The sequence below is a fragment of the Channa argus genome, chromosome 17, assembly GCF_033026475.1.
Source record: "Channa argus isolate prfri chromosome 17, Channa argus male v1.0, whole genome shotgun sequence".
In the NCBI taxonomy this organism is placed as follows: domain Eukaryota; kingdom Metazoa; phylum Chordata; class Actinopteri; order Anabantiformes; family Channidae; genus Channa; species Channa argus.
In genome coordinates this window covers 11,554,374-11,578,856 of record NC_090213.1, presented here as the reverse complement: position 1 = coordinate 11,578,856, position 24,483 = coordinate 11,554,374, and the positions used below count along the sequence as shown (strand labels likewise).

At 39.1% G+C, this 24,483-nt stretch overlaps 1 protein-coding gene across 2 annotated transcripts in view; it reads left to right on the top strand.

The window, feature by feature from the left end:
• The first annotated feature begins 4,609 nt into the window (after positions 1-4,609).
• esrrgb (estrogen-related receptor gamma b) overlaps positions 4,610-24,483 on the top strand; it is a 36,302-nt gene continuing 16,428 nt past the window's right edge. The window contains exons 1-3 of one of the 2 annotated variants that reach the window (XM_067482933.1): positions 4,610-5,147; positions 14,723-15,138; positions 19,303-19,419. In XM_067482933.1, coding sequence (XP_067339034.1) covers positions 5,098-5,147; positions 14,723-15,138; positions 19,303-19,419 — 583 coding nt within the window. In that variant the 5' untranslated portion in view covers positions 4,610-5,097. The remainder of the gene's footprint in view (positions 5,148-14,722; positions 15,139-19,302; positions 19,420-24,483) is intronic. The other variant, XM_067482932.1, reaches the window with a different exon arrangement.

Below are 24,483 nucleotides of genomic sequence, written 5' to 3'. Positions count from 1 at the left end.
ATAAAAGTAAAGAAGTGCTACTCCTCATAGTACCTGTAATTTTACTTAATTATTGAGTTTGACTACTTCTGCCATCTGTGATCTAATCATTTCTGAGTAATACGTTGCAAAGGAAACACTACCACCTCATAACTATTTTGACAATACCCATGGAAGTAACAGCCTCTTTTAACATGGGATTGGGACAAGCTAAGAGGATAATTTCCTTATCAAACACACTCTAAGTTGTTTAAAAAAAGGAAAGTTTTATACTTAAGGTAACTGTTCCTCAGAGTAAAGGTGGTAATTGAAGACTTACTAGTACCCTGTGGCTGTTATGAGACATTGAAGTCTGAGCTACGTGACATGAATGCAATGAACATACCATTTTATTGTTCTTTCAGAAAATTTTGCATATTGATTTCATATTTTACAGTTGAGTCTACCTACAGTAGACATGTAATGGTTTTTATTATGAAAAATCCACTTATATGTTATTAAAACAAGATTTTTAAAAAATCATTATGTCACCAGATGCTCATAGCGTAGAGTGTAAAGTTACCCACTTCTGTTGGCGCTAGCTGTTTTATCTGCAGGCTCTGGACACAGCAGCTTGCTATGTACGCAAAAGCGTCATAAAGCTTTAAAGAGCTGACATCACGAGGGCTGTTTTTGCCAGGTGCCTTATTGGAATGAACTTGAGATTAATGTATTGATCCTGTTTTCTGGACGGCAACGAGACAACCTGGCTTCGGTTTAGAGGTGAATCTATCCAGAGCCTCCTGTTTTATGCAGATGACGTAGATGACTCGTCAAGGATTCGACTGGTGTCAGAAAGAGTTATTTAAATTAGAGCATGGGTGTAGAATTGATTTTGTTTATGTTTGATGCGATTAAATGTAATGGAGAACATTTGCTGTTGCTGGGATCACAATAATGGCTTTAACTGAAGCATAACCCTGTAATCAGATTGTTTTTTTTGTGATTGAAATATTTTAAATAATAATTGGGGCAGTGAAAACAGCCACAAAAGTGCAATAATACAGACAGCAACAACACAAGTAGAATAGTGTAAAAATTGTCATTTGTAAAAGTGATACATTGCAGGTGCTGCACTGACCAGTGTGTATTCGGGCTGATGGAACGATTTTAGTTTAAGCTCCTCGTCTTAATATAACAACAGTACATTGCTCACAGTATAAACAGCCATTGGACCTCACATTAGGTGCAAAGAAGAAAAACACAAAAAAACACAACTTCACAACTCTAATATCTAGTGTGAACTAACTGCACCTGATGAAGCAGTGTCGCATCAAAAACACATCCACCTTCATTTCTACTTTTCCTTTCCTAGTTGTGTGAATTGGCTTCACTCTATCACGACATCTGAGTCCTGCTACAAGTCCCAGATTAACACCACCGCTCGAGTAGTTTTGTTTTAACTGTCCTCGGTTAAATGAGAAATTAAGAGGCAAGAGATAGAGGCTAATAGCATTTATTAACCCAGTGTGAACGGGCAGCAAGGCGACCGCTGTTCTTCACCAGTGCTGTCTAGTCCTGGTGGCTTAGGCTGCACGGCCCAGAGAAGAGGAGTGGAACATAATAAAACCCAACAAATGCACCCCGCTGATTAATGCAGCCCTGTGGCTATAGTAATTATCCCTCTCCACACTCCTCCGGCAGATGAGCCAAACAAGTGTGTGGCAGCAAGAGGGAAATGTGCAAATGATAGATTTGTAGAATTCAGTGAGCTCCATGGAAGTAACTAGATAAAGACACATTTTTGTTGACTACGGAGGTGGACTTGACGCTTTTACTTCCATAGTAGATGTGTACACCTGTTATTGGTCAGATTTCTTTTTTCTCTGTCGAGTGTTTTTTTTTTTTTTATGCTGTAGGATTATTTTGTATGTGTGTAAGCAAAATATAATTTCTATCTATCGTCATATTTAATGCACATTTGATTTGTTTTAAAGACACTGACATAAACAGGGGCATTTGAAAATTAAAGCCTAATTACAGCAAAGTAAACCTAAAAATATGACTAAATAACATAATAAATAATATTCTTACTTTATGGATTCAACAATATACTATTAGTTAAATAAGAATAAGCATCGTATCACTATGTAATAACAATTCATATGTCATATTTGGGTGCATGGCCCAAAATAGGTGAAATGATAAGTATCACTTCTGCTTCTACTAAGATGAGGAGAAAATTTGCAACCATTCACAAATTTTAAAGGTGGGGAATAAAAAATAAAAGTAAAAAACATCCCTTTTGTTGGATCTTGTACCTGCAGGATTTCTATTAAATTAATTTGATTAACTATTAGCTATGGCAGCGATTAGTGGGGTTTTTGGATAAACTGAAATGTGGGTCAAATGAAACTTTACAGCCGTCAGTTCGGCAGGAGATGCTAGAATAGTTTTCTATTATTATTTCCTTTTCTGGTAATTCAGGCAATTCATTCTTTTGTTTGGTTAGTAAATAAACTGCTGGTTAGTGTTTCCTCCTTTGAGTTTTGTTTTATTTTGAAGCTGACGTGCAGCATTTTTCACTAGTTGAGTCCAAAGCAGTTTTGAAGGAGTAAACAGTGAGCTTCCTTCTGAGCCGTAGCCGCACATGACACAGTGTCTCTGCTCAGGGGTCAGAAGGTCGGACATAGAAGACCAGTTTGTCATGAATCAGGAATTTAATTACATACACCCAATTTGACAGGGAGACTGTATGCCTCAAGCCAAAACAATGTGTAATTACTAGGTATTGACAGATAATGATTGGCTCCTTTTAACTTTTCAGAAAAAAGTAATGATTTGCTACATTAGAACTACATTAGTTACATTAAAACATGTTTAATGTATTTTCGGAACCAATCTGGTCCATTCCAATTTAGTTTGTGTGTGTTTGTGTGTGCGTGTGTGTGTGTTTTTATTAATAAAAACATATTAAATTGTGCTAATGCGTCTAAACTTTACTTGACAAATTAACATAATGCCCCTTTATATTCAGGTCTTCTCTGTAAACGAAGGCCATATTCCATCACTGAGAAGGTAAAACAACTCACTTTTGGTTGTAGAGTTGTTTGACGTTTTGCTTAAATACAGCTCTAAAGATTGGATGACTGTTTCTTCATTTGGTGATAGCGTGATAGTGGGATTACAGACTGTGCGCTCAATAGATTTCCTGTCAGATGCCATGAAGCCCCGTGTCCCCTCGCTGGCTAAGCTTGGTGGCTGAGAGGGGGGAGTACGAAATGGCATACCTCAGAAGTCTGCCAAGGCGAGAACAACGGAGGGGAATAAAATAAAAACATATATTTTAAATGTATACACTGAAAAAAAAAACATCTCTAACACATGTGATATGAGTGTCTCAGATTTGATAATGTTTTTTGTTAAAATTGTGTCTAATCAACCAAATCACTAGCTTGTTTTTTATAAAAGAAAATTCCTGTAGCTGAAATATTTCTCTAACTTTTTGATAAAGACATCAAAGACAACATTTGTACATTATATTTTATTTAATTATTTTCACTTGATAATTGTCTCATGTGTAATCATACATTAGAACATTTTTTCCTGTTTTTTTCCCTCTGCCTCATTAAAAACATAAATATATCTTCTCTATTGATTACGTCTGGGTGTCTTAATCAGATCAGCAGGAATATTCTGGTTTTCCTCCACAGGAAAGTATATTAAATGCCAAATTATTGATCAAAAGTTTAATTGAGAATGCGCAGCTCCTTTATTAAAGCAATCAGCCTCTTCTCCCATGACTCTGATACAGACTGACATGAAAAGAAAGCATTCAAATGCATAATTCCTTTTTATTTAAAAGACAGTTGGGGAAACAGAGTCTGTCCCGAGGCTTCTGGCGACATGGCCATGTTGTGATCAATAAGAGCGTGTGATGGGTTTTGTATCGATCAGGAAAATGTGGGTTGATGATGTGGGTTGGAGGATGGGGCGGGATGTGGGTGGGAGCTTCTGGTTCCCTCCGACGGCTGCCACAGTACGCAGACGTGGTAAAGACGCACTCAGACCTCTCGGTTGAGTTTTCATCATTGTTATTGTGTTGAGGTCATCGTCACTCTGTTTCTCACGCCTTGCCTCTGTCAGGATGGGTGATCCTCTCTCTTCACAGCGTGATTGGTGAAATGCTGTAGGAAGCAGCTGCCGTAACATTAAAGGAGGGCAGGCTATGGAAAGCCAGGTCTGTGGTGGAGAGGATAAAAGCATAAAGGGAATAGCTTAGCTGTGTAAGCAGGCATGGAGCCCTTTAAAGTACAGTAAACACACTGGTGTAAATCACACTTAGTCAACGTGCTGCTACTTCTGTTGCTTGTCAATTATTACTGACCCCTTCACTTTACTTCTGCAGTTGTAAACACCTGCTGTGAAACTCTCTCTATCAGTTTGTCTGCCTCTATCCATCCATCCGTCCATCCATCCAGGGTGTCTGCCTGTGTCTTTGTGTTTTGCAGCGCTCCCTTGTGAATGACTGGACATCCACTGGCTGTCCATTAGCCCATCCCATCTCGGTGAGCTCTCATTTCCATAGGCCGCTTTCGGGACGTTCCTTCCTGAAACTGTCCAATAGCAGATTCTCCATATGGGCCAAACCACACCCCCCTTCTCTTAAAGAGCCCCCTTGTCTTCAATGGAGACTCAGTCCCCTCACTGACTTACTCAGCCTGAGTGCACTCTCACCACTGCTGCTCTCCATCTGTCTCTTGTCTTTTATTCTCTTTTTCTCGCTCCATCTTTGCCCTTTCCTTTCTTCTTTCTCCCCCTCTTTATGCTTGCTCTCTGTTTCATATCTTTGACTCTACCTCAAGTTATTTCAGTCTCTCTCTGTATCATCACTAAATCCACTCTTTCTCTCACCATACGTACTCCTGCAGCACCTGTGCAGATTGGAGTTTGTCGGGCTGATCCAGAAGTGTGTGTGTTACACAGGGGAGGGAGGGGAGACAACACCCAGGAACACCTGACCAACATTTCATCAAGATATGTGGAGACTTAGGAACTGATCTCCTCCTCCAGCGTTTCCCCAGCTGTTTGTTTATCTGTTTTATTGCAACACCTGGAATGCTTAACGTGGACTGATGGATGTTTCCGAACTCTGCATCCCCGATCCTCTCTGCTACCACAGCCAGTAGGTGCATCTCTTTTTTCTTTTTTTTCTCTCTACTTTATTTTTCGTCGCTACTTTTGTTTATGTTTTAGATGACAGGATTTCAGATACTTCTTGAACTGTAGTTTTTTTTAAAATAAGAAAACAAATCATAATAAATGTATAAAAAACAAAATATAAAAAAACAAAAAAACACTATTCTTGCATTATCTCAGCTCCACCTCCCCGTATATGGGACAGCCAAGCTCAGCACTGTCAATGAGGCTGCAGCGGTGTAGCCTGCAGGGAGTCCAGGTCGGACTGGCGCCCTACAGCTGTCTAGCTCTGCATCAGGATTCAGGGTTTAACCTCAGCCCCAGGAAAGAGCCAGAGGCAGATTAGTGCGGATGATATCCAGACGACTATCCTCTGGCAGCAGCCGGCGTCCGGCGGTGTCCCAAAGAAAAATTAAACTGTGACTGTAGAGTTGATCAGTCTGTGAGGGAGCGTGTGTTGTTGAGAAACATGAGTATATTTAGGCATGCAGATGGTTTCCTGCCTGTGTTTAGTTGAAGCTTTAATCACTTCTATGTGATTTGTGAATTTGCATTTTCATTCTGGTGATTATGATTATATCTTGCTGAAACTACACTCATCAACAGGGAAAATATGATCTCTAAAGTGGCACTAAAATAATTCTATTTAAGGATGATTAAAGTGCTAAATATTGTGATTGTGCATTTTGAGTAAAGGGATCAATCTCATGTTGAGCACAAACTCAAACACTCGTGGCATGCCTGAAAAGATGCTCTCCTTTTAAAGAAATATGACTGGACAGGGAGACTTTTACTGCCTTTAGTGTTAAACTGAGGGTGGGAATGAAAAACTGTAGCACTGTTTACTCGAATGTGGTTAGGAATATTTTCATAGTCTAGACTTTCTATAAAATAAGAAATAAGTTTATTTTTGTTGCATCAGAGCTCCCTATCGTGAGACATTCAAATTGAGAAAACTTTTCAAATGGAATACTTTACTTTCTTTTCTTGTATTTATATGATATAAAGCATATTTATGTACAAAAGCAATGGCTCTTGTTTATAGGGATTAATAGAAATAAATTCAAAGGTCCTTTAGATTTCACTCATTTTCAGAATCGTCATGTAGTATTAAAAAAATTGTGGTGATTTTAAATTACTGGCATACAAAATTGCATTTTAGTAAGAAATGAGGTGTAATTTTAACAACACTGACAATTAAAAAAAATGTACGAACATTATTTTTTTTAATAAAATATCCAATAACGTTAGTTATACACATTTCTGTTTGAATTGATAGAAATTGTTTCAGAAGTGTGATGTTTAACCACAAGTGTTCAGGGGATCTGTCAGTTGTTTTGATATTGCTCATAAAAGTAATAGAGCTGCATCTTTTTTCACATGTTTAAATATATCAGTTTCATATATTGTCATTTAAGGTTGTGACATTCGATACTGCAATTCCTGTGCAGGTTTCAGTGCAGTTGAAACAAACCTACAACCCTCTTCTTTTTTGCACAATCATCACTTTACAAAATCTTTGAATCTGCATTTAACACACACACATCCAGTTAAAACTGTGAACTGTGAATTTTTTTATGAAGTTGAAGATATGTTAAAGCATTTTAAGCTGAATTTGAATGACAAAATAACAAAGGGAAACAGTATGAGGCTATTAACCTATACTGACCCTCGGCCAGATCTTGGCCCAAAATCAGTAGTGTGTGTGTGTGTGTGTGTGTGTGTGTGTGTGTGTGTGCGTGTGCGCACGCGCCGGGATGAATACAAACATATGGAAATGTGATTGGATGAGTCAGTAGCTGGTTACATACTGCATGTGTACACATTTACACATACATGTTGCTCGTGCATATGTTACTTTATTGCTATGCAAACAGTATCTGAATGTAAATGTTTGGAAGCTTTTAGAATTATAATACAGTATTTTCATGACACACTAACAACAACATAACTAGCATTACCCAAAAACCTAAACATTTATTATTTTTGCAGTAAACTATATGTATTTGTAGTAATTATACAGTCACTGAATTTATCCTAATTATTGCAACATTTGCTAATGTTTCACAAGTTAACTTGTTTTGCTGATTTTATTTTATACGTATTTTATTTTAACTATTGACAACCTACTTGTACTTGCACATTGTAAATCTGTGCTTAGTTAGATTTTGCTTTAGGGAATAACCCCTTGAGGACTTAGCCTGAGGTAGGAAGTCTGTCTCACACCACATTTCTGCTGAAGGGGCAAAAATGTCCCTCCATCAACAAATATTAGCTTATCTCACATTTGTCCTATAAATATTTAGTAGATAGAGTACATGCACTTATACTTGTAATCATGACCTTCGAAACTATCATATACTTTATACTTTAGCTTTTAATCATTTTTAGAGATAATTTTAATTAGTCACAGTTCACAATATTGTGTGTTTGTTAGAATACTCTACCCTGTGTTTTATTTTTCTATGTTTAATTTCTTGTTAAACATCTGCATGAGGCCTGTCTTGGTGCTTCTTCAACCACAATTTATTTAAAACAAAGACCTGAATTAGCTGTATAACAGAAATCAAATTAACCTGGGTTTCTGCAAGTGTGGTTTAAATAACAAAAGCTGGATCAGAGTCTATTGAACTGTTTAATCTACTATTAGATACTCTCAGATACTCTACTTTCAGTCAGTTCACACCTTTTTATTCTATATTCTAGGGACAATAAAAATCCTTTTCCTTTCTGCTCATAAATGGTTAAAAAAATTGTATGGTAAATAATACTTATGTTCTCTTAAATACATAACATGTTTCATTCTGAACAACAGAGACACGGTTTTCCTATTATTTAAATGTTCAAACAATAATGTCGTCAAATGTTTGCACACACACACGCACACAGGAAACATCTATATAGCCATAAACACACAAATATATACACACACATATGTATGGGAGTAAAGACTCACACACTGACCTGGCATCTAATTTTAGCTGTGCAATATCATGGAAACATCTGACATTGTCTTTTAAAAGAAACACACATCCTCCTTATGAACGTAGTAATGCTGTGTCTAAGAAGTGTTCATGTAAAACAGTAAATAAATACGCCCCGGTCCAGTCTTTATCAAGTCATGGTTACACTTATTAGTCAATATTTAATATACTATAACAAAATATTCAGATTATTAATGTTTCTTGAAAGATTATTGGTAAATTAAGCTTTAAATCAAGACAAATTATTTTTATATATGCAGTATCAGAAAACAAATTGCAGCAGAATATTTTAACAGTGAGTAGAATTAAGTCTGGAGTTGTATATTGCTGTGGATTTAAACAGTATAAATGTGCATTAACTGTAGGTGAAACTGACATTTAGTGTATTGTGTTGTGCCAAAGCTGAGCTTTGATAGCTGGAATTTACTTTAATAAAAGAGAAAGATCCAATACTAACTGGAAAGTATTGGCTGTGGTCACTTCGAGAACTTATAACAGAGATTTATAAGTTGAAATTTACTACAAATTAACTAAAACTACCTGAGTTAGTCAGTAAGTTAGTAAGGTAGTTATTGCTGCTTTTGTGTGTTCTTTACAGGCATTTTTTGTGCTTGTTAAAGCACAAAATAATGTTGTGTTCTTTATGAAGGCCAGTGTGTCACAGACTGCTTAAACGTGATAATGATTGTGCAAAGTTTGTTGCCTGCCTCTCATTATGCACAGTATGGAAACAGCTATCACTGCTTTTTTGTCCCACGGACACAGCTGGTTTTTGTGGTCAGTCCGTGGTGCGATATGTCCTATCCTTAAGTTTGGTAGCTGCTTGATGAGTAAGATCCACTGGGAAGCCAACCGAACCCACAAGTCCACTGACGGATGGAGGGAGCAGGTGGTGGGACCATGCTTGGTTGTGTTCACATTGTGGGAAAAAAAAATGCTGCTTCCCTCCAATTTTTCTTTCACAGCCAGTTTTGAGTTTGAGGAAAAATTACCGGCGATAAAAACAATTCCAAACACCTAAACTTGCGGCTGTATTTTCTCATGGCACTGCTGTCCAAGTGTTCAGACTGTCATCTTTATTAATGGAGCCGGCTGCTGCATACAAAAGCCCAGCTCTGTGCTGGAGCAGTGCCGTGTGACAGCAACAGAGGAGAAATAACTTCTTTACATGTCATGCCGCCTCCTGATATACACCAATCAGCGATGGACAGGGGTCACCATGGGAAAAATTCCTGTGCTGCTGTCCATGATCGACAGGTGTCAGAACACAAACTACATTGCAGATTGTTGTGTTACGAGCTGTGTAGCTGCAGACTGGTAAAAGGTAGTGCTGACCTTGTTCACCGAAACATTAAAAACACCAGGTGGTATTAATGTTCTGGCTGATAAGTGGAGATATATTCTTTAGGCAGCCTGTCAAGGTCTCTGATTCATCAGGATGTGGATGGATGCTTTTTGCACTCAGTCAAAGAATGAATAAAGCTTTTCATGTGCTCAGGCTGAGTACTTCAGAGATGACTTAGAATAAGTTTGTTTTGTTGATGAAATGAAATTAACACACACACAAAGACGAAGAAACAGTGTGTCTAATCATGAAGTGTGGATACGCCACTATGTTTAATTTAATGGGCCTCATCGTAACTTCACGAGGTCTCACATTGTGAACTTAATTCCTCTTCACTACGTTAATTTGCATTGTGTCAACTGACCGAAGAGCTTACTGTATCAGCTTAAGTCTCACTTGAAATTCAGCCCATGCCCTAATACCATTAGGCAAATGCAAAGTTGTGTCATTTACACATTTGGAAAAAAAGGGGGAGGGTGAGCAAGAGAAAAGCCAATTTGCGCTGGACAAGACTCACTTGTGATTATCAGTGGATGTTATTACTGTGGAGAAGCAGACGTTTGAAGGTTATGTTTCTGGGCAGTAATTGAAATGCAAAATAACATTAGGATCGATGGCCATCTCTGTTTATTTATGAAATCAATATCGTAACTGTCCCTCATGAGCCCCCCTCTGATTCCCAATGACGGCTTAAGTCTCTGCTCGTTTATTCTTTCTCCTCCACGACCTCCTTATTCTGTCTCTTTTTAAAAGGCAGTTAGGGGTGTGTTTGACTTTGCAGGGAGAGCAATTTCCTGGAGGTGGTGGATGTGTATGTAGATGGGCTTTGATACTCCAGGTAAGGAGACATCATCCATGTGGGAAATCTATGCAATTTCTCCTCGTGGCAGTGACATTGAAGAGGCCATATGCTGAAAGTTCTGTGTACAAGCCTTTGTGTGTGTCTGTGTGTCTGTGTCTGTGTGTGTGTGTGTAAAGAGACGGGGAAAGAGAAAAAAGTAGCATGAATGTAGGACTGGGACTTAATGACATAGGAGTGGATGTCTAGTAAGAAAACATTCGTTCAAAACTAAATTTACAAAGAGATTTTTTTGATGTGTGTCTTCGGGACACACGTGGGTATATGTCCTCTCGTCCACTGTGTCACATGTCTCATTTTCAGCTGGATCCGCTAGCTGAAGTGTTCAGAATAATTAAGACAGGTAACTGCCATTCACAATATCTGGGTTTCTACTTTATTAGAACTGAAACAACTAGTTACTTAATCATTTATTTGTTGTATTGTTTACTAACTGGCAAATTGTTTTTATAATTATTAGTTATTTACTAATGATTGTAAACTAAATATTTTCGTTTCCTGTGATTAATCATTTCATGAAAATACTTTTTTGCTACCCAAAACTTTATTTTGCAACAAGGAAAATATCTTTCAGCCAAATAAAGCCCAGAATTTTCTCATATGTGAATGTAAAATACACAAAATCTGATGATAAAAATGTGGTTGAGAGGCTGTGAAACTGCAAGGTTAGAGCAATGTCCAACTTGCACATTTTAATGATATTTCTTTTCTAAAAGTGCCCCAAAATGTGCTTTAAAAATGTATTCCGACAGATCCCACTGCACTATATTATTTGCAACAGCGTATGAATGAATGCATTTACATTTTTGGAATGCACTTTTTTAATTTAGTTTTCTTTTTTTTTCTTTTTTTTTTTGATGACCTTCATTTGTGCCGGCGCTGTGTAACACGCATGTTGTTGTTAATACTTAACACTTGGACGACATACACTACCTCATTTTCCCGCTCGCACGACCATTCATTTCCCAGACTGCGGACTAACAGTGTAATCTATGTGTCAGGCAGGAAGGGGCACTCAGTTTAAAGCCGATAGAGTTTACCCCAAACAAGGACAGCCTATCATAGAAAGATTAATGAACTAATTTCATGCATGGCTCTTTGCCTCTGTCCTTCTGCGCTTCCATGTTTGACTGTGTGTTCGGCGCCATGATTTACGCTGTGTTCCTTGCTACAAGCTTAACCCCGAGCTTAACAATAATATTTCCCCTCAGTTGGAAAATGTGTTGTAAATATGGAGAAACAGATTTTTTTAACCCTTCACTCATCCAGCAGGATGATACGACGTCAGACAATTGTTTTAAATACTCATTTTCGATTATTTATTTTTTTTAAATATAAATCCTGGTAAAAATTTATTATACTGACATTTGGTGGCTGGAAAACATATTTCATGGCTTAGAGAAGAGGTGGATGAATTAAGGATTTATGTAGGGAAGCAGGGGATCTGCAACACTGCCAGCTTGAGGAGTCATGCCAAAATACACACAAAAACAAACCAAAACACACACAGCCACACACACACACACACACACATATACAAGCTGCTCTGGTGGGACATTTTCACACCCATTGCAATTTGGCTCCAAAATAAAAATAATAAAAAAGTAGTGGTCACTGATCTGGCATGTGTTGCGCTCATATTAAACATTCTGGACAGCTCTCCGGTCATTACAGGCTTTTGTTTGTTTCTGAAACCTGTGTGTCTGCTTCTTCCATGAGGGCGGCTGTGCCCCTAAGAACAGCAGAACAGAGAAGGCAGGTGACCTTCACGTCTGTCTGATGAGTCTTGCTTGTCTGCTCAGTTTGTACCATTTTTCTGCGCGGTGGAGCAAACACCACCCCATTAGATATTAGGTGCAATGCATTTGTGGGCATGTGTGTGTGCGCGCTCGCACACGCGTGCATTGCCAAGGGAGCAAGACAGGTTGAGGAGAGTCAGGCTGCGCTTAAAAAAACTCTGCATCTCCTTATAATAAGAGTGGGAAACCAAATTATGAAACTATGAAGCTATTTCTGTCCACGCGAATTGGTGGTTCGTGCCATTATTTCATTTCGACAGATTTGAAAGGACCCATTAGAAATTTTCATTAAACCTAACAAAAAACATCTCCCCAGCGTTACTGTGTGCTAAGTGTGGAATGAACTACTTTTTACATATGCCACAATGTACTATTCCATAGGGAATCCCCCCTATCTGGCTGCCATGATGTATTAACTGTTACCACGCCGCTCTCTCCAGCTCCCTCAGATGGGAGGAAATATGCCTTCCAATCAACTATAGGTACATGTTGATTGCTAACAAGATTTACCATGAGCCCTGTGAATCTTTTATAAACCACAACAGCCTCAGAATGAAGACTTAACATTATGCTGTATCGCTCCATCTCACACTATGTTAACAGTCCCGACTGATTAAAAATGCATAAGGAATGTCTGGGCCCGTAAGAGGAGGGTTTATTTTTTCATGCATCATCTGCAACAGGAAGGAAGAAGAGGATCAATAGATCTGATCTGGGCCCAGGGGCACAGGGTATCTGCACCTCCCCTTTCCCTCCCTCTAACCACTACTCTCTCAGTTAAAAGAGAGGTTTCATGCTGTCAGGGCCTGATGACTTCGCTGCTTTACATAAACACTTATGCAAAGAGGCAGCAGACGGAACCTGAGTTTATAACCACAACGCCGAAGTTGAGAGGAAGTGGGCGGCCCAGGGGCGTGAAAGACACAACGTTCAGAGGAATCTTGCCAGCTTGCTGTTAGTTTCAGACATTCTTAACATAACTTCCAACTGTTTTCACACAATATTTACTACTCACATGTTGTGTTGAAGTTGTGTAAGATTAGCGCCAACCAGGAACAACAGAGCCAGCGGTTCTAACACAGACAACAACAACAGCTTTCGGCTTGTCCCTTTAGACGTGTTGATTTGGCATGTGTTTTTACGCCGGATGCCCTTCCTGCCGCAACCGTCCCATTTTTCAAGATGGCCCTTTGTGGATGAGCGGGGCCACACCTTGTGGGGTGGGATTTGATCCCACGGCCTTCTGTATCCCAACCCGATGGTCTGCCCCCCCAGTTCTAACACAGACACAGGCCTCTTATGCTTTGTTTAAGAGGATACACTTCAAGTACAACAACATACAGAAGCTTTGCCTTGAGCAGAAATGATTAATTATTAATCATAGCAATAGCTGTTATTTATTATGTCGTGCATGTACTGTGGATCTCAAATAGACAACTCATTATTCTGTTTAAGCTCTACAAAATAAAAGCGCGCAAAAAAGGCTCCCTTTCTAAACATAACTAAAGTTTTTTAGCAATGCAGCCTGTAGCATCCAGAAACAGTCCCCCAACATTCTCCTTTGTTTTTATTTGTCCATATTTGGTCTAAGTTGTTTGTCTTTTATGTTGGCTTTGTCTTTTTTCTGTCCACACACAAACATGTCACAAAAGTTTTTATGATACATGTCCAATGTGAAGAAATAAATGTAAATTAGTGGGGGGAGCAAAATAAAGAAACCTCAGGTATATAGGTGCCATTTTTATTAAATGCAGCTTTTTGTAACTCTATAATGGACCTTTAGATTAAGGAACTTAATCCCACGTCTTCCAGCCTGTCTAGCCTCTCTTGTAAATCCGCTGTAACCCAGCACCATCCACTGGCAAATTAACCTGGACTATTGATTGCGTCATGCCCTACAGTACCATGATCCTCCAATATGCTGAGTGTAACACCTCTTTGTGTCCATTAACAACCTACTGAAGTTTCATTCATTCATTTTCTTCTGGCAGCCGACCAATTGTGGGCATTGTTCATAAGATGTATGGGGCATCTGTTGACATGGTCATTAGTTACCATTTTGCCTGAAAGAAAAAAGCTACTGTAGTATATTACTTGGCATTCCAACACATTAATGGACCTGTCTATAACACAATCTATCAATCTCAGATGAACCGGCGCGCTGCTTCGCAGCTGATGAATCCCTCACAGTGTGATCAGGCGATGATGAAAGAAAGCAACCATCTGTACATTTTGTCATACTTGTTACTAGTGATAACTTCATTGATGCTGCATTTTTTTGATAATTACGTCTTTTTGACAGGGGTCTTTCTTTTTTCAGGCATCATAAAAATAAGTAAACCATTTTATTTCCAAATCAGCAGGGTTGTTTGAAAGCCCTGTTTCTCAGTTTTTGACTTTAGTTGAACATTGTATTCATATGCTGATTAGATGATTACCAGGTTTTTGAACATTTGTATGCAAAATGTATCATTTTAACATTTTACAGTGGCTCAGTTGTTGCCTAGTTCCCACTATATATAATGCTATTTTAGTACACAAACTGACTGCAGCTCTTGCTCTGTGTGTTTTTATGCAGGTTGCTAACCAGAATGCCCTCAGAGGACCGACACCTATCCTCCAGCTGTGGTTCTTACGTCAAAACCGAGCCTTCCAGTCCTTCCTCCTCACTAGTAGACACCAGCAGTCACCACAGTCCGAGCGGCAACTCTGACGCTAGCAGCGGTTATATTAACGGCAGTAGTGGACGTTCACACGCCCTAGACTCCCCACCAATGTTCAACCCAGCCATGCTTGGAGGCGGTACCGCCTGCCTACGCCGCTATGAGGAGTGCTCTGGCAGCATGGCAGATGACTCACCAATCAAGTGCGAGTATATGCTCAATGCCATTCCCAAGAGGCTGTGTCTGGTATGCGGCGACATTGCCTCAGGGTACCACTATGGGGTGGCCTCCTGTGAAGCCTGCAAAGCCTTTTTCAAAAGGACAATACAAGGTATTTCCATACTTCCTCTTTCAGTCAACTCACCTGAGTTGATTTCCATTGTCTGTTACTCTCAGTTAAACCGGCATAGAACTGTATACAATTGTTGAGCCTTTGACCTGGGTGTATTGTCACTTTATATTGTTTAAACCATAACAGCTGGGATTGCTAGGAATGACCAAATGAGAAATCCATTGTTATGTGATCCTCAGTGCTGGTATCCAACCCTCTGCTCTTATGGGACTAATACAGTGTGGTGATTATAAGTGTCTACAGAAAGCATTAGGCCCAGTCTGTAAATCTGCTCTGTGTTGTAATTTTTGTTTGGATCATACATCTGGCATCAGATCTGCCACGTGTGGCAACTGTTCCAGAGTAATCACTTGGGTAACGGTAATGCAGCGCAAAATGAAATGCAGAATTTTGAATTTTATCTGCAGCATTTGGGTCTGCATGGACTCAGACAGCAGGTTAGAGAGGTCATAGTAACATAAAGGCAGATTGATCTTTAAGAGTAAAAAAATATGTTACTGTCCTTTGTAATCCTTTGTAATTATCAACATAATATAAAATAGTTAAACTTATTTAACTAATTAATTTTTTTGTAAAATGGCAAAAACTATAACACCAAATCAGTGCCAAGATTCTTGGATGCTTCACTTAATTGTCATGGTAACTATATTCACTTTACACTGTTTTATAACAGCAAAACACTCTTTTATAATGTTTCCAGTATTTCATGGGCTGCTGCACAGTGGGTCTTGATCAACGTAATAGTTTGTTGGAAAAACACAAATTTCAATGATAACATTAGACCAGCTATAATGTATATAAGACAGTCAGCTAACACACAGAAAATTTAACTTTTTAACTTTGGTGCTAAACAAATGTTTATGCTGCATTTTCTAAATGCTCTGTTGCTCTTGAAGAGGCATTTTTGAAATTTTGTTGGTCACAGAAAAGGCAATTTAGAAGACAGACAAAGCCGGATGCATTTTTATGTGTAGCCATGTTACTGTAGCTCAAATCACCAGCTGTCTTCAGGCTCATTTAAGCTAACAATTATAGCTGAAGACATTATTTTATCAAAAGTGCATTTCTTCACAGTCATGCTGAAGAAATATTCTTACAAATTTCTTTAGTGGTGACAACCAGCTAGAATAAACAAAACAAAAAGTCATGATAATTAGATCATTAGATCACTCAGAACTCTGTGTTGTCTAAAAAGCTGTGATACTGTAGGGCAGTCTTCCAAATATCACTACTATAACTTTTGAAGACACAAATCAAAAAACTAAAAACAATTTTAATTATACTTTGAAATTATAGCCACAGAGTGGTTTTGAGGCTGCACGTGTATCATTCTGGTCTGCACAACAGTTATGACTGTGAGTTGTGTTCCTATGTGAGTTTGTGTCATCCTACATGAATCCCCTCTCTTTTTCTTCTGCTTCCTTGTCTTGCTCTCCTTTGTGGAGGACAAGCTTGTAATGAACCTAATCTGTCCGTCATTCGTCCTGAGCTGCGGGAGTTTCAGTCAATAACAATCAGTGTTGGGTGACTGTAATTAAGAACCAGCCATTTCATTGGGAGAAAGTCAAGAAAAGAGGGTGGGAGGTTTGGATCTGTTCTTAGCCCCCAGGCCACTCCAACCCAACACCCAAGGGGGAAGAGATAGGGGGCCAATTAGAAGCTGAGGCACGTGTTGTCAGGGCAATAACAGAGGACGGAGAAAGAGAGGAGATAGACGCTGAGGAGATGTCTAAATAAAAGGCAGAGGGACAAGGGACAGGGGACGTGGTCATCCACTGAAAGGAGAAGCCTCTTTAATGGAATGGTAATCAGGAAGGGGGGTCCCGGCCTTGGTAAAGGAGGAGGACAAGGAGAGGTCCAGCTTGAGTGGAGATGAGCATGTGGATAATAGCATGACATAATAATATATCAAAATTTAGAGGGAAAATAAGAGAGGTTAAGGAAGGATATTAGAGTGGTTGAAATGTCCTTTGAGAAATAAAGGTGGACACAGGACCTGATTAACTAAGAGGGTATGCCAACAGTGAGCTTTTAGTTGTAGGCAATTTAAGACTATTCTAGACGCCCGTACACACACAGGCATGTACTCACCAACATGTTTAAAACATGGTACCTTTAACAAAAATGTTCAAAGAATGTGACCTTTTCTTGATGAAAACTATTTCTTCTCTCTTAAATTCTTGCCTTTTAAGTAATGTAAAAATATATTAAAAATACAATTAAAAAGGCTAAAAGCATGAGGGAAGGTTAAAACCGAGAGGGGAAACCAAACTATACCTGTGTCCTAATACCATACATTGCAACACTGGAAAATTGGAAAGAAAATATTTTTTATACAATCAGTGTAAGTACTAAAATACTTCCCATTCCTTCTTCAATATACCGTCGGTAGTTTACTTTATAGTAAGTAGCTTTTTTTATAGTAAGTGGTACGTTTTTTTTTTTTCTATTTCAGATTTTTTAGAGCACTATATTTTGAAAATATTTGACAGAATTCAGATACTCAAATTAAATAAAGGGCACTATGTAGTAAAAAAAAACAAGTAATTTAAAACACTACAAGAAACAGGGAAAGCTGATGAGACAGCCTATGGAAGATCTTAAAAAAAAAACGTAATGTTTTGGGGCAGTAAATTAGCAGTTGTACTTCAATCTTAGTAGGTTTTAACACTTGTTTTTGTTAAGAAAGAAAGAGCAAAAGCCAAAACAAATATACCAAAAACAGAATTTGCAAAACTCTATTTAAATATACACAGTACTGTATGTGTACATGCACAAAGACTTATATATACATACATACCACCTCTTGCACATTTGAACAGATACATTATTCCTTCAATTTATTACAACCCTATTCAGAGAATTGTTTGTTCAATGCATGGTGGGGAATTAGGGTAAAGCTGTTTTAGTCTGCATGCTGATTCTTTTGTTTATGCCTTATTGTCATGTTTAATTTGTGTAAATAAACCAACTTAAAACTAATATGAGTGAAATCGGGACAAAGTCATTCAATTATTAAACTCTAATTGGACACAGAGGCTAGTGTAAAGTTTAAAGAACATGCTGCATACAATGGATTTGTAGCAGACAGCATGTGGCTTTTATACACATGAGCACTGCAGTGTATTCTCCCTACGCTAACACCTCAGTTGACTTCAGCCACCCTTAAACCAGCAGCAGCCTCTGCCAACATCCTGGCATGGTGCCCTGGGCCCCTCACTGTGCATGTGACCCTGCTGGCACCATCGTTGCCAGGGATCCTGACAAATGTTGGCACCTTCTCCTTGACCAATGGGGGGCTGTGTGTGTGTGTGTTTGTGTGCGTGCGTGTGTGTGTTTGTGTGTGTGTGTCAGTTGTGGGTTCACAACACCTGGGTTGCTTTTTTTAGGTAGCATTAATACATCTCTGGACTTATGAGACATTGTTTAAACACTCACTCAAGAGATTTGGATACTTGGGAAAGAGATTTGTCATTGGATTCTTGGGGTCACATCAACTTTTGAAATGATCTGAAAAGAAATTGTTAACCGGAACCTGGTGAGAAAGACAGGCAGCAGTTACATGGCAGCAGATTCAATATGTCTGCATTTCTGGCTGTTTTTGGACCTGAGTGATTAAATTGCATAGGAAATATTTCCATAGTGAGCCAACAGCCATCGAGACAGACTTGAATAATACATCGAGCTTTGCTATATGATATCCTCAGATCGGCCAGTCTAGCAGCAGCTCGTGGTCTTTACTGGAGAAATTTATGCAGAGCACTCGGCTGTGCGTCCATCTTTTAGCGCTAGTGTTTTTGAGGGAGGGCAGCTTTCCCATTGTCCTTTAGGTGAAGAAGAATGCAAGGGGTTGTGGTGATCCTTGCAGAGAGGACATCCTGCATTAATGAAGCTAATTTATCTGGGAATCAAAATCGGGTGGGGATTCCAGGGCGGGGAGGTGCTTTTAACATGTCCCATCAAAATGCCACTAAACTCTCCGCTTCTTCAACAGTGTCACATTGGGTCACCTTGGGACAGGTGTGTGTGTGCGTGTGTGTGTGTGTGTAGACATGCTCCTTTTCTGTACAATCATTTTAAAACACAATTCTCCTAATGTTTGATGTGCAGAGAGAATTAACCATGATTTCCAATATCTTTCAGGAAATATTGAGTACAGCTGCCCGGCCACCAATGAATGCGAGATCACCAAAAGAAGACGCAAGTCATGCCAGGCCTGCCGCTTCATGAAATGTCTTAAAGTTGGCATGTTGAAGGAAGGTGAGTGTAGATTTGATGATGTTTTATTACATTTTATATTAAAAAAATTTATCTAATTTATAAATATTCAAATTGTTTTTTTAATTCTATAAGATCCGGTCAAGATTCTGTAACAAAGCTTAAAAACATGTGTTTTTATTGATAAACAGATTATCTTGTACCCAATAATTAAATGCTTGACATTATGTCCTTACTGAGTTCAAGAGTCAACATTTCAAATGAGACTCAGACAGGTGTCGCTTTTGTGACTTCCAGTCTATACAGTGTTATCGCGATCTAGAAGACTGGTCAATAATCACATATTAATGCAGGATGTGGTCTCTGGGAGACACCGGTGACATCACCAAATTACTTAGCTCTCCTCACACTGCCGCACCTCCTAGTGTTTAACTCAGACGGGTGGAAAAAGCTGCTGAGTTTGATGTTCCTATTAAGACCGACTGAGATGTGTAACAGTACTCTTGAAAAGCACAGGCTGTTCCCTCAAGACTTCCCTCTCCCCTGGGCTCAGGGTGTCTTTCTCCCTCTCTCTGTCTGTCTCCCTTCCCCTCTGTTGCCTGGTATATTGATCCACTAAATGCTTTCCGAACATCCCACCTCACTTCCTGCAAGTGTTGTTTCTCCTCCAGTGTGAGACCTTTGAGAGGACAGAGGGAAATCTAGCCGATAGATTTTCTTTTTGATTTTTCCGCAGGAAGATGTTTTTGTTGTTGGTGGTGGTGGTTTTCTGTTTAGTTAAAAGAACTATTGCTCACAGTTTTTTATATAATGCTGAGTTGTCTGTACATTCTTTACATTGTAAAAAAGAACTGCTAAAAGCAATTTCAGAATCCATTATATGTGCCAGTTTTCTACAGTGAAAAAACAGAGCTCAAGTTGTGGGCTATGGCTGAGTTTACACTTTTACAGTAGCATGATTATTAATTCAATTGTGTCTGAGGGCAGGTATCTGACTTACCTGCTTTACATTCACCATACCAACAGCCATTTTAGAGTTTGGCAAATAGTAGCATTATAGTAGTATCTATGTTATCTATTCTTATTCAGTAGGGCAATACTGTAATTGCCTTAAAATCCCTCAAAAAAGCAGGACCAACCTCAAACACCACAAAGTAAACACTGTATTTCGGTTTGTTTAGCCCACCACACTAATTTTACAATAGCCTGATGAATGTATAGCCTGATAAAGAGTTCAGAGAAATTGTTTATAGGATCCAGTTAGAGACACAACGGTAATACATTTTTCTAAAAATAAATCATGGTCATACAGTTTGGTTGTGTTCTGCCAGCACCAGAACACGTGTCATAGAAGCCAGCAGCAGTTAACTGGAACCTGTGCTGGTAACACAAGATTGTATGTCAGTCGTTCACTTCTACTGATACAACTTCCCCATGTACTGATGTAGCTGTGCTTGTTCCTCTCAGACAAGAAGGGTCATCAATCGTATTGCCATTACAACACTATTTATAGATGCGCCCGCTCTTGATGTCTTCATCCTGGCCCAAATATCTCACAGGGAGGCTTTGACACTCAGCCAACAAAAACAACGTTGCCTCAGGAATAAAGCTGAAACTATTAGCGTATGCTTACAGGAAAAATGACGAGGGTATTGTCTATGGCAGGCTGAGCTAAGCTCTTGACGTGGACAGTCAGTGTTGTGAGGGGGAATTTGATGCCGTGGGTTCCACCGCCTGCCACTCCTGAGTCGCTGCATCACAGCTACCAGGACATGTGGAACAGTAGGTGATTTTCTCAAAGTGATCGCATTCAATTAAAAGAAAAAAAGCACATTTAATCATGGCACAGTGCTGTGGCATGGCATCTTGCAGACTTTAGGAGGTCTTGATTATGGAAAGAAGAAACAACTGAACAATGTAATATAAATTCAGGTATATCATATATGAAACAACCAAAAACAAGATAATACAAAATGGTATAGTACTGAATTTGACCCCTAAGCTCCATTTTAACATCCCATCCTGAATTATGAAGTGCCAGTCACTGGAGTGAGACCAGCATCATTGATGGGGAACTTCCTCCTCCCTGCAACACTTGGCACCTGGGCCTTTATTTCTTAATTCCTCTGCATTTTGGTGGCTTCAGGTCGTTTTCAAATCCAGCGTATGTTAAAAAAAAATCCAGTATGCTGAAAGCTCAACAGGAAAATACACATTGTGCAATTTACACACGTGAAAAACATCCTTCCTATCACCACACAAGTTATTCTGTTCAATATGTCAAAGGTCTCATTTTCAATCATGTCAGTTCTGATGAGTCCACATTGTTTTTGTGACAGTAAATGAGAGATTCATGAAAAATAATAAAAAAATACAATGGAGATAAGATGCCTCCTTCCAGATCCTTTACTTCTGTGCCACTGCAGAGTACCCAGATCAGCTGGTTGGACAGTAGCAGCAAGAAGAAGTTCACTGAGTGAGGGCCTGGACTTCCAGCTGAGTCTGATAAAAGGTCACAGGTCCAGTGGAAAAACCCTCACGTAATCACAACTTGCGGAAGGTATGGTGTCAGTCACCACGCCAGGAGTCAGTGCCTGCAGCTAATAGCAGCACTAATACCCCCATAGCATTTCTGTATGGTGTTAAATGATGCAAGAATTTTGTGACTTGGTAGATTGAGTCAATATTGTTATTATTTGCTGAAGATGGAGCTTTTCCTTTTCTTTTTTGTCATTTTAGTGATGTGACAAAACCCACTCATGTCACTGATGACATAACCATATCATCATGTTGGCAAATTAGTATTTGTAAAAAGTATGTTGCATTATAATAGAAGACTACAACCACGTCGACCTACTGAATTTTGAATAAGACACTTTTTCTTATTTAAAGCTTGTTGGTTTTAATGTTAGCTCAGTGTTTCTGTGGCATATTCTTTGCTTGTGGGGATTTTCTGACACCGCTGTAATGTGGTGGATGAATACAAGCTGCCAGACTATTTTGGCAACCTACACCGCTGTCTCGCTCTCACCCGACCACAGATGGGGATCAGCAGTCTTTCCTGAGCGAACGTGGCAACCAGGGTAACGTTACAGCCTTATTTTCCTCTAGCGACATACGCAAAAGATTAGTAAAGCCATATCCAATATCACAGACTGTCATGTCTCTTCCCAATCAATAGACTTAGATCATAAACCAATCTATAGCCTACACTAAGATTACATCATCAAAATAAAAAAAAGGCTCATATTGTATGGGGGTCTTTAAAGACTTTACATTTAAAGCCAATACGTTTAAACAACATATAAAATAAAGCTGGGTTTGCACGACATCTGCGTCTCTGAAGGGAGTTAAACTGTAAATTGTGGTTACCCTTTGACCCCATGCTACCTAATTTTTAAATTTTTTTTAATTTTACCACAAACCCATCTAGCAACACATTTTTGTGGGCCTCTTTTGCATTAGAGGGTGTCAGAGTAGCTGGCAGACTGCAGCTGAGAGTCAGAGCCCACCCAGATGCTCTTTGCTGGCCTGTCCTCACTGTCTGGCAGGTGATAGATCAGACACGGAGGCTAACACGTGTTCCTCTGAAGAAGGGGATTTAGTGAAGAGCTGACCTCTTTCCAACCCTCCAACACACACTACACTGTAATCACAATACACACATGCATGTACACACCGGCCCAATGTATATCACCCCTGACAAGTGACATGGAATCAGACCTTGTGAGGGGCTGTTAGCAGTCGTCTCCCTCTATGCCTTTTTATCTTTCACTCACTCCAACACACAATAATATGTGCGAACACCACAAACTGAATGCTAGCTTTACCAATACACTGGGGATCCCGAATCCACCCGGCCATCTCCGGCCGTGCAGATGTTTTCAATTACAGGCGCATTTGTGGTCTGAGCGGCTCTGTAATACGCCATAATACCCCTTGTGGACACGCCAGCTCACATTTACGAAAAGTGTAAAACATGATAAAGAAAGCAATGCCATTTTGTGCAGTGGTGTGAGAACAAGTCCAGCTTTGTCTTGTCAGCCCGTTGGGGAAAGAGCAGGTGGGACACCATGCTGGTACACTCCTTCCTTCTCTTTTCCCGTACTCACTCTCTCTCTCACTCACTCTCACTTTCTCCTTCTTCCCCCTCTGCAGCCCACACAAACTTTTTAGCTGTTTGCAGGCTTTGAGCCTCAGCCCTCACAATTACCTTTAGAAGGGCAAGGTCCCTGTGCCTTGAAAAGGGTAAGTGACCATGTAGGAGGGGGCGCACACTGCATCCCTCTGATTTTTCCCAGCTAAAATAGGGAGCTCCTAATCTCCCTTTGGCAGCATTTACCAGCCAGCCAATCCTGACACATTCTCTAGAAAGAAGCGCCTCTGACAGGTGAGGAGCTGAAAATAGTTGTGTGAGATACAAACACACACATGCACATGTTCATGTTGGAACACACAAGCTTGATACACATCACATGAGCCCAGTCATATGATGAAACTCTCCCATATACCTACATGTACTTTGTAATAATTTAGAAGTTTTTATTTCTGTATTTTGTAATGACTTTTCTTTTATTGTAGGCAGTTTTTTGTATAATTTGTATGCTCACCCACTTCTTTTTAATTAGTTTTATTTGTTCTGTAGTTTTCTTGTTATCTCTGTCTATTATTACTATCATTATTATTATTAGTTCATAATATCAAAAATTATTAAGTAACTAAAGCTACTTCAGCAAAGTACAAGTAACTCAAAATGTACTGGAGTACATGTATTTAGTTACTTATCACCTGATTTACTTATCATCTGGTTTGTTTTTTTTATTGGGATTTTTCTGGAGAAATGTTACAAAGTTCAACTTAAATTCCTAATATTATGACTATAAATTTAAAATTACTTGGTTTTAAAATAATTTGTCAAAGTGAATAAGCATCAGAGGAAATCAATAAATAATAAAATAAAACTAAATAAAACTAATTCACATGAAAAATACAAACATGGCTGCTTCAATAAGGAGTTTGCTTTAAGGGTGCAGAAGGAAAAAAATGTAAAAGGGAAGCTGTAGGTCAGGTGGCTATAGAAAGTATTCCTATGCAAACATGCCTTAT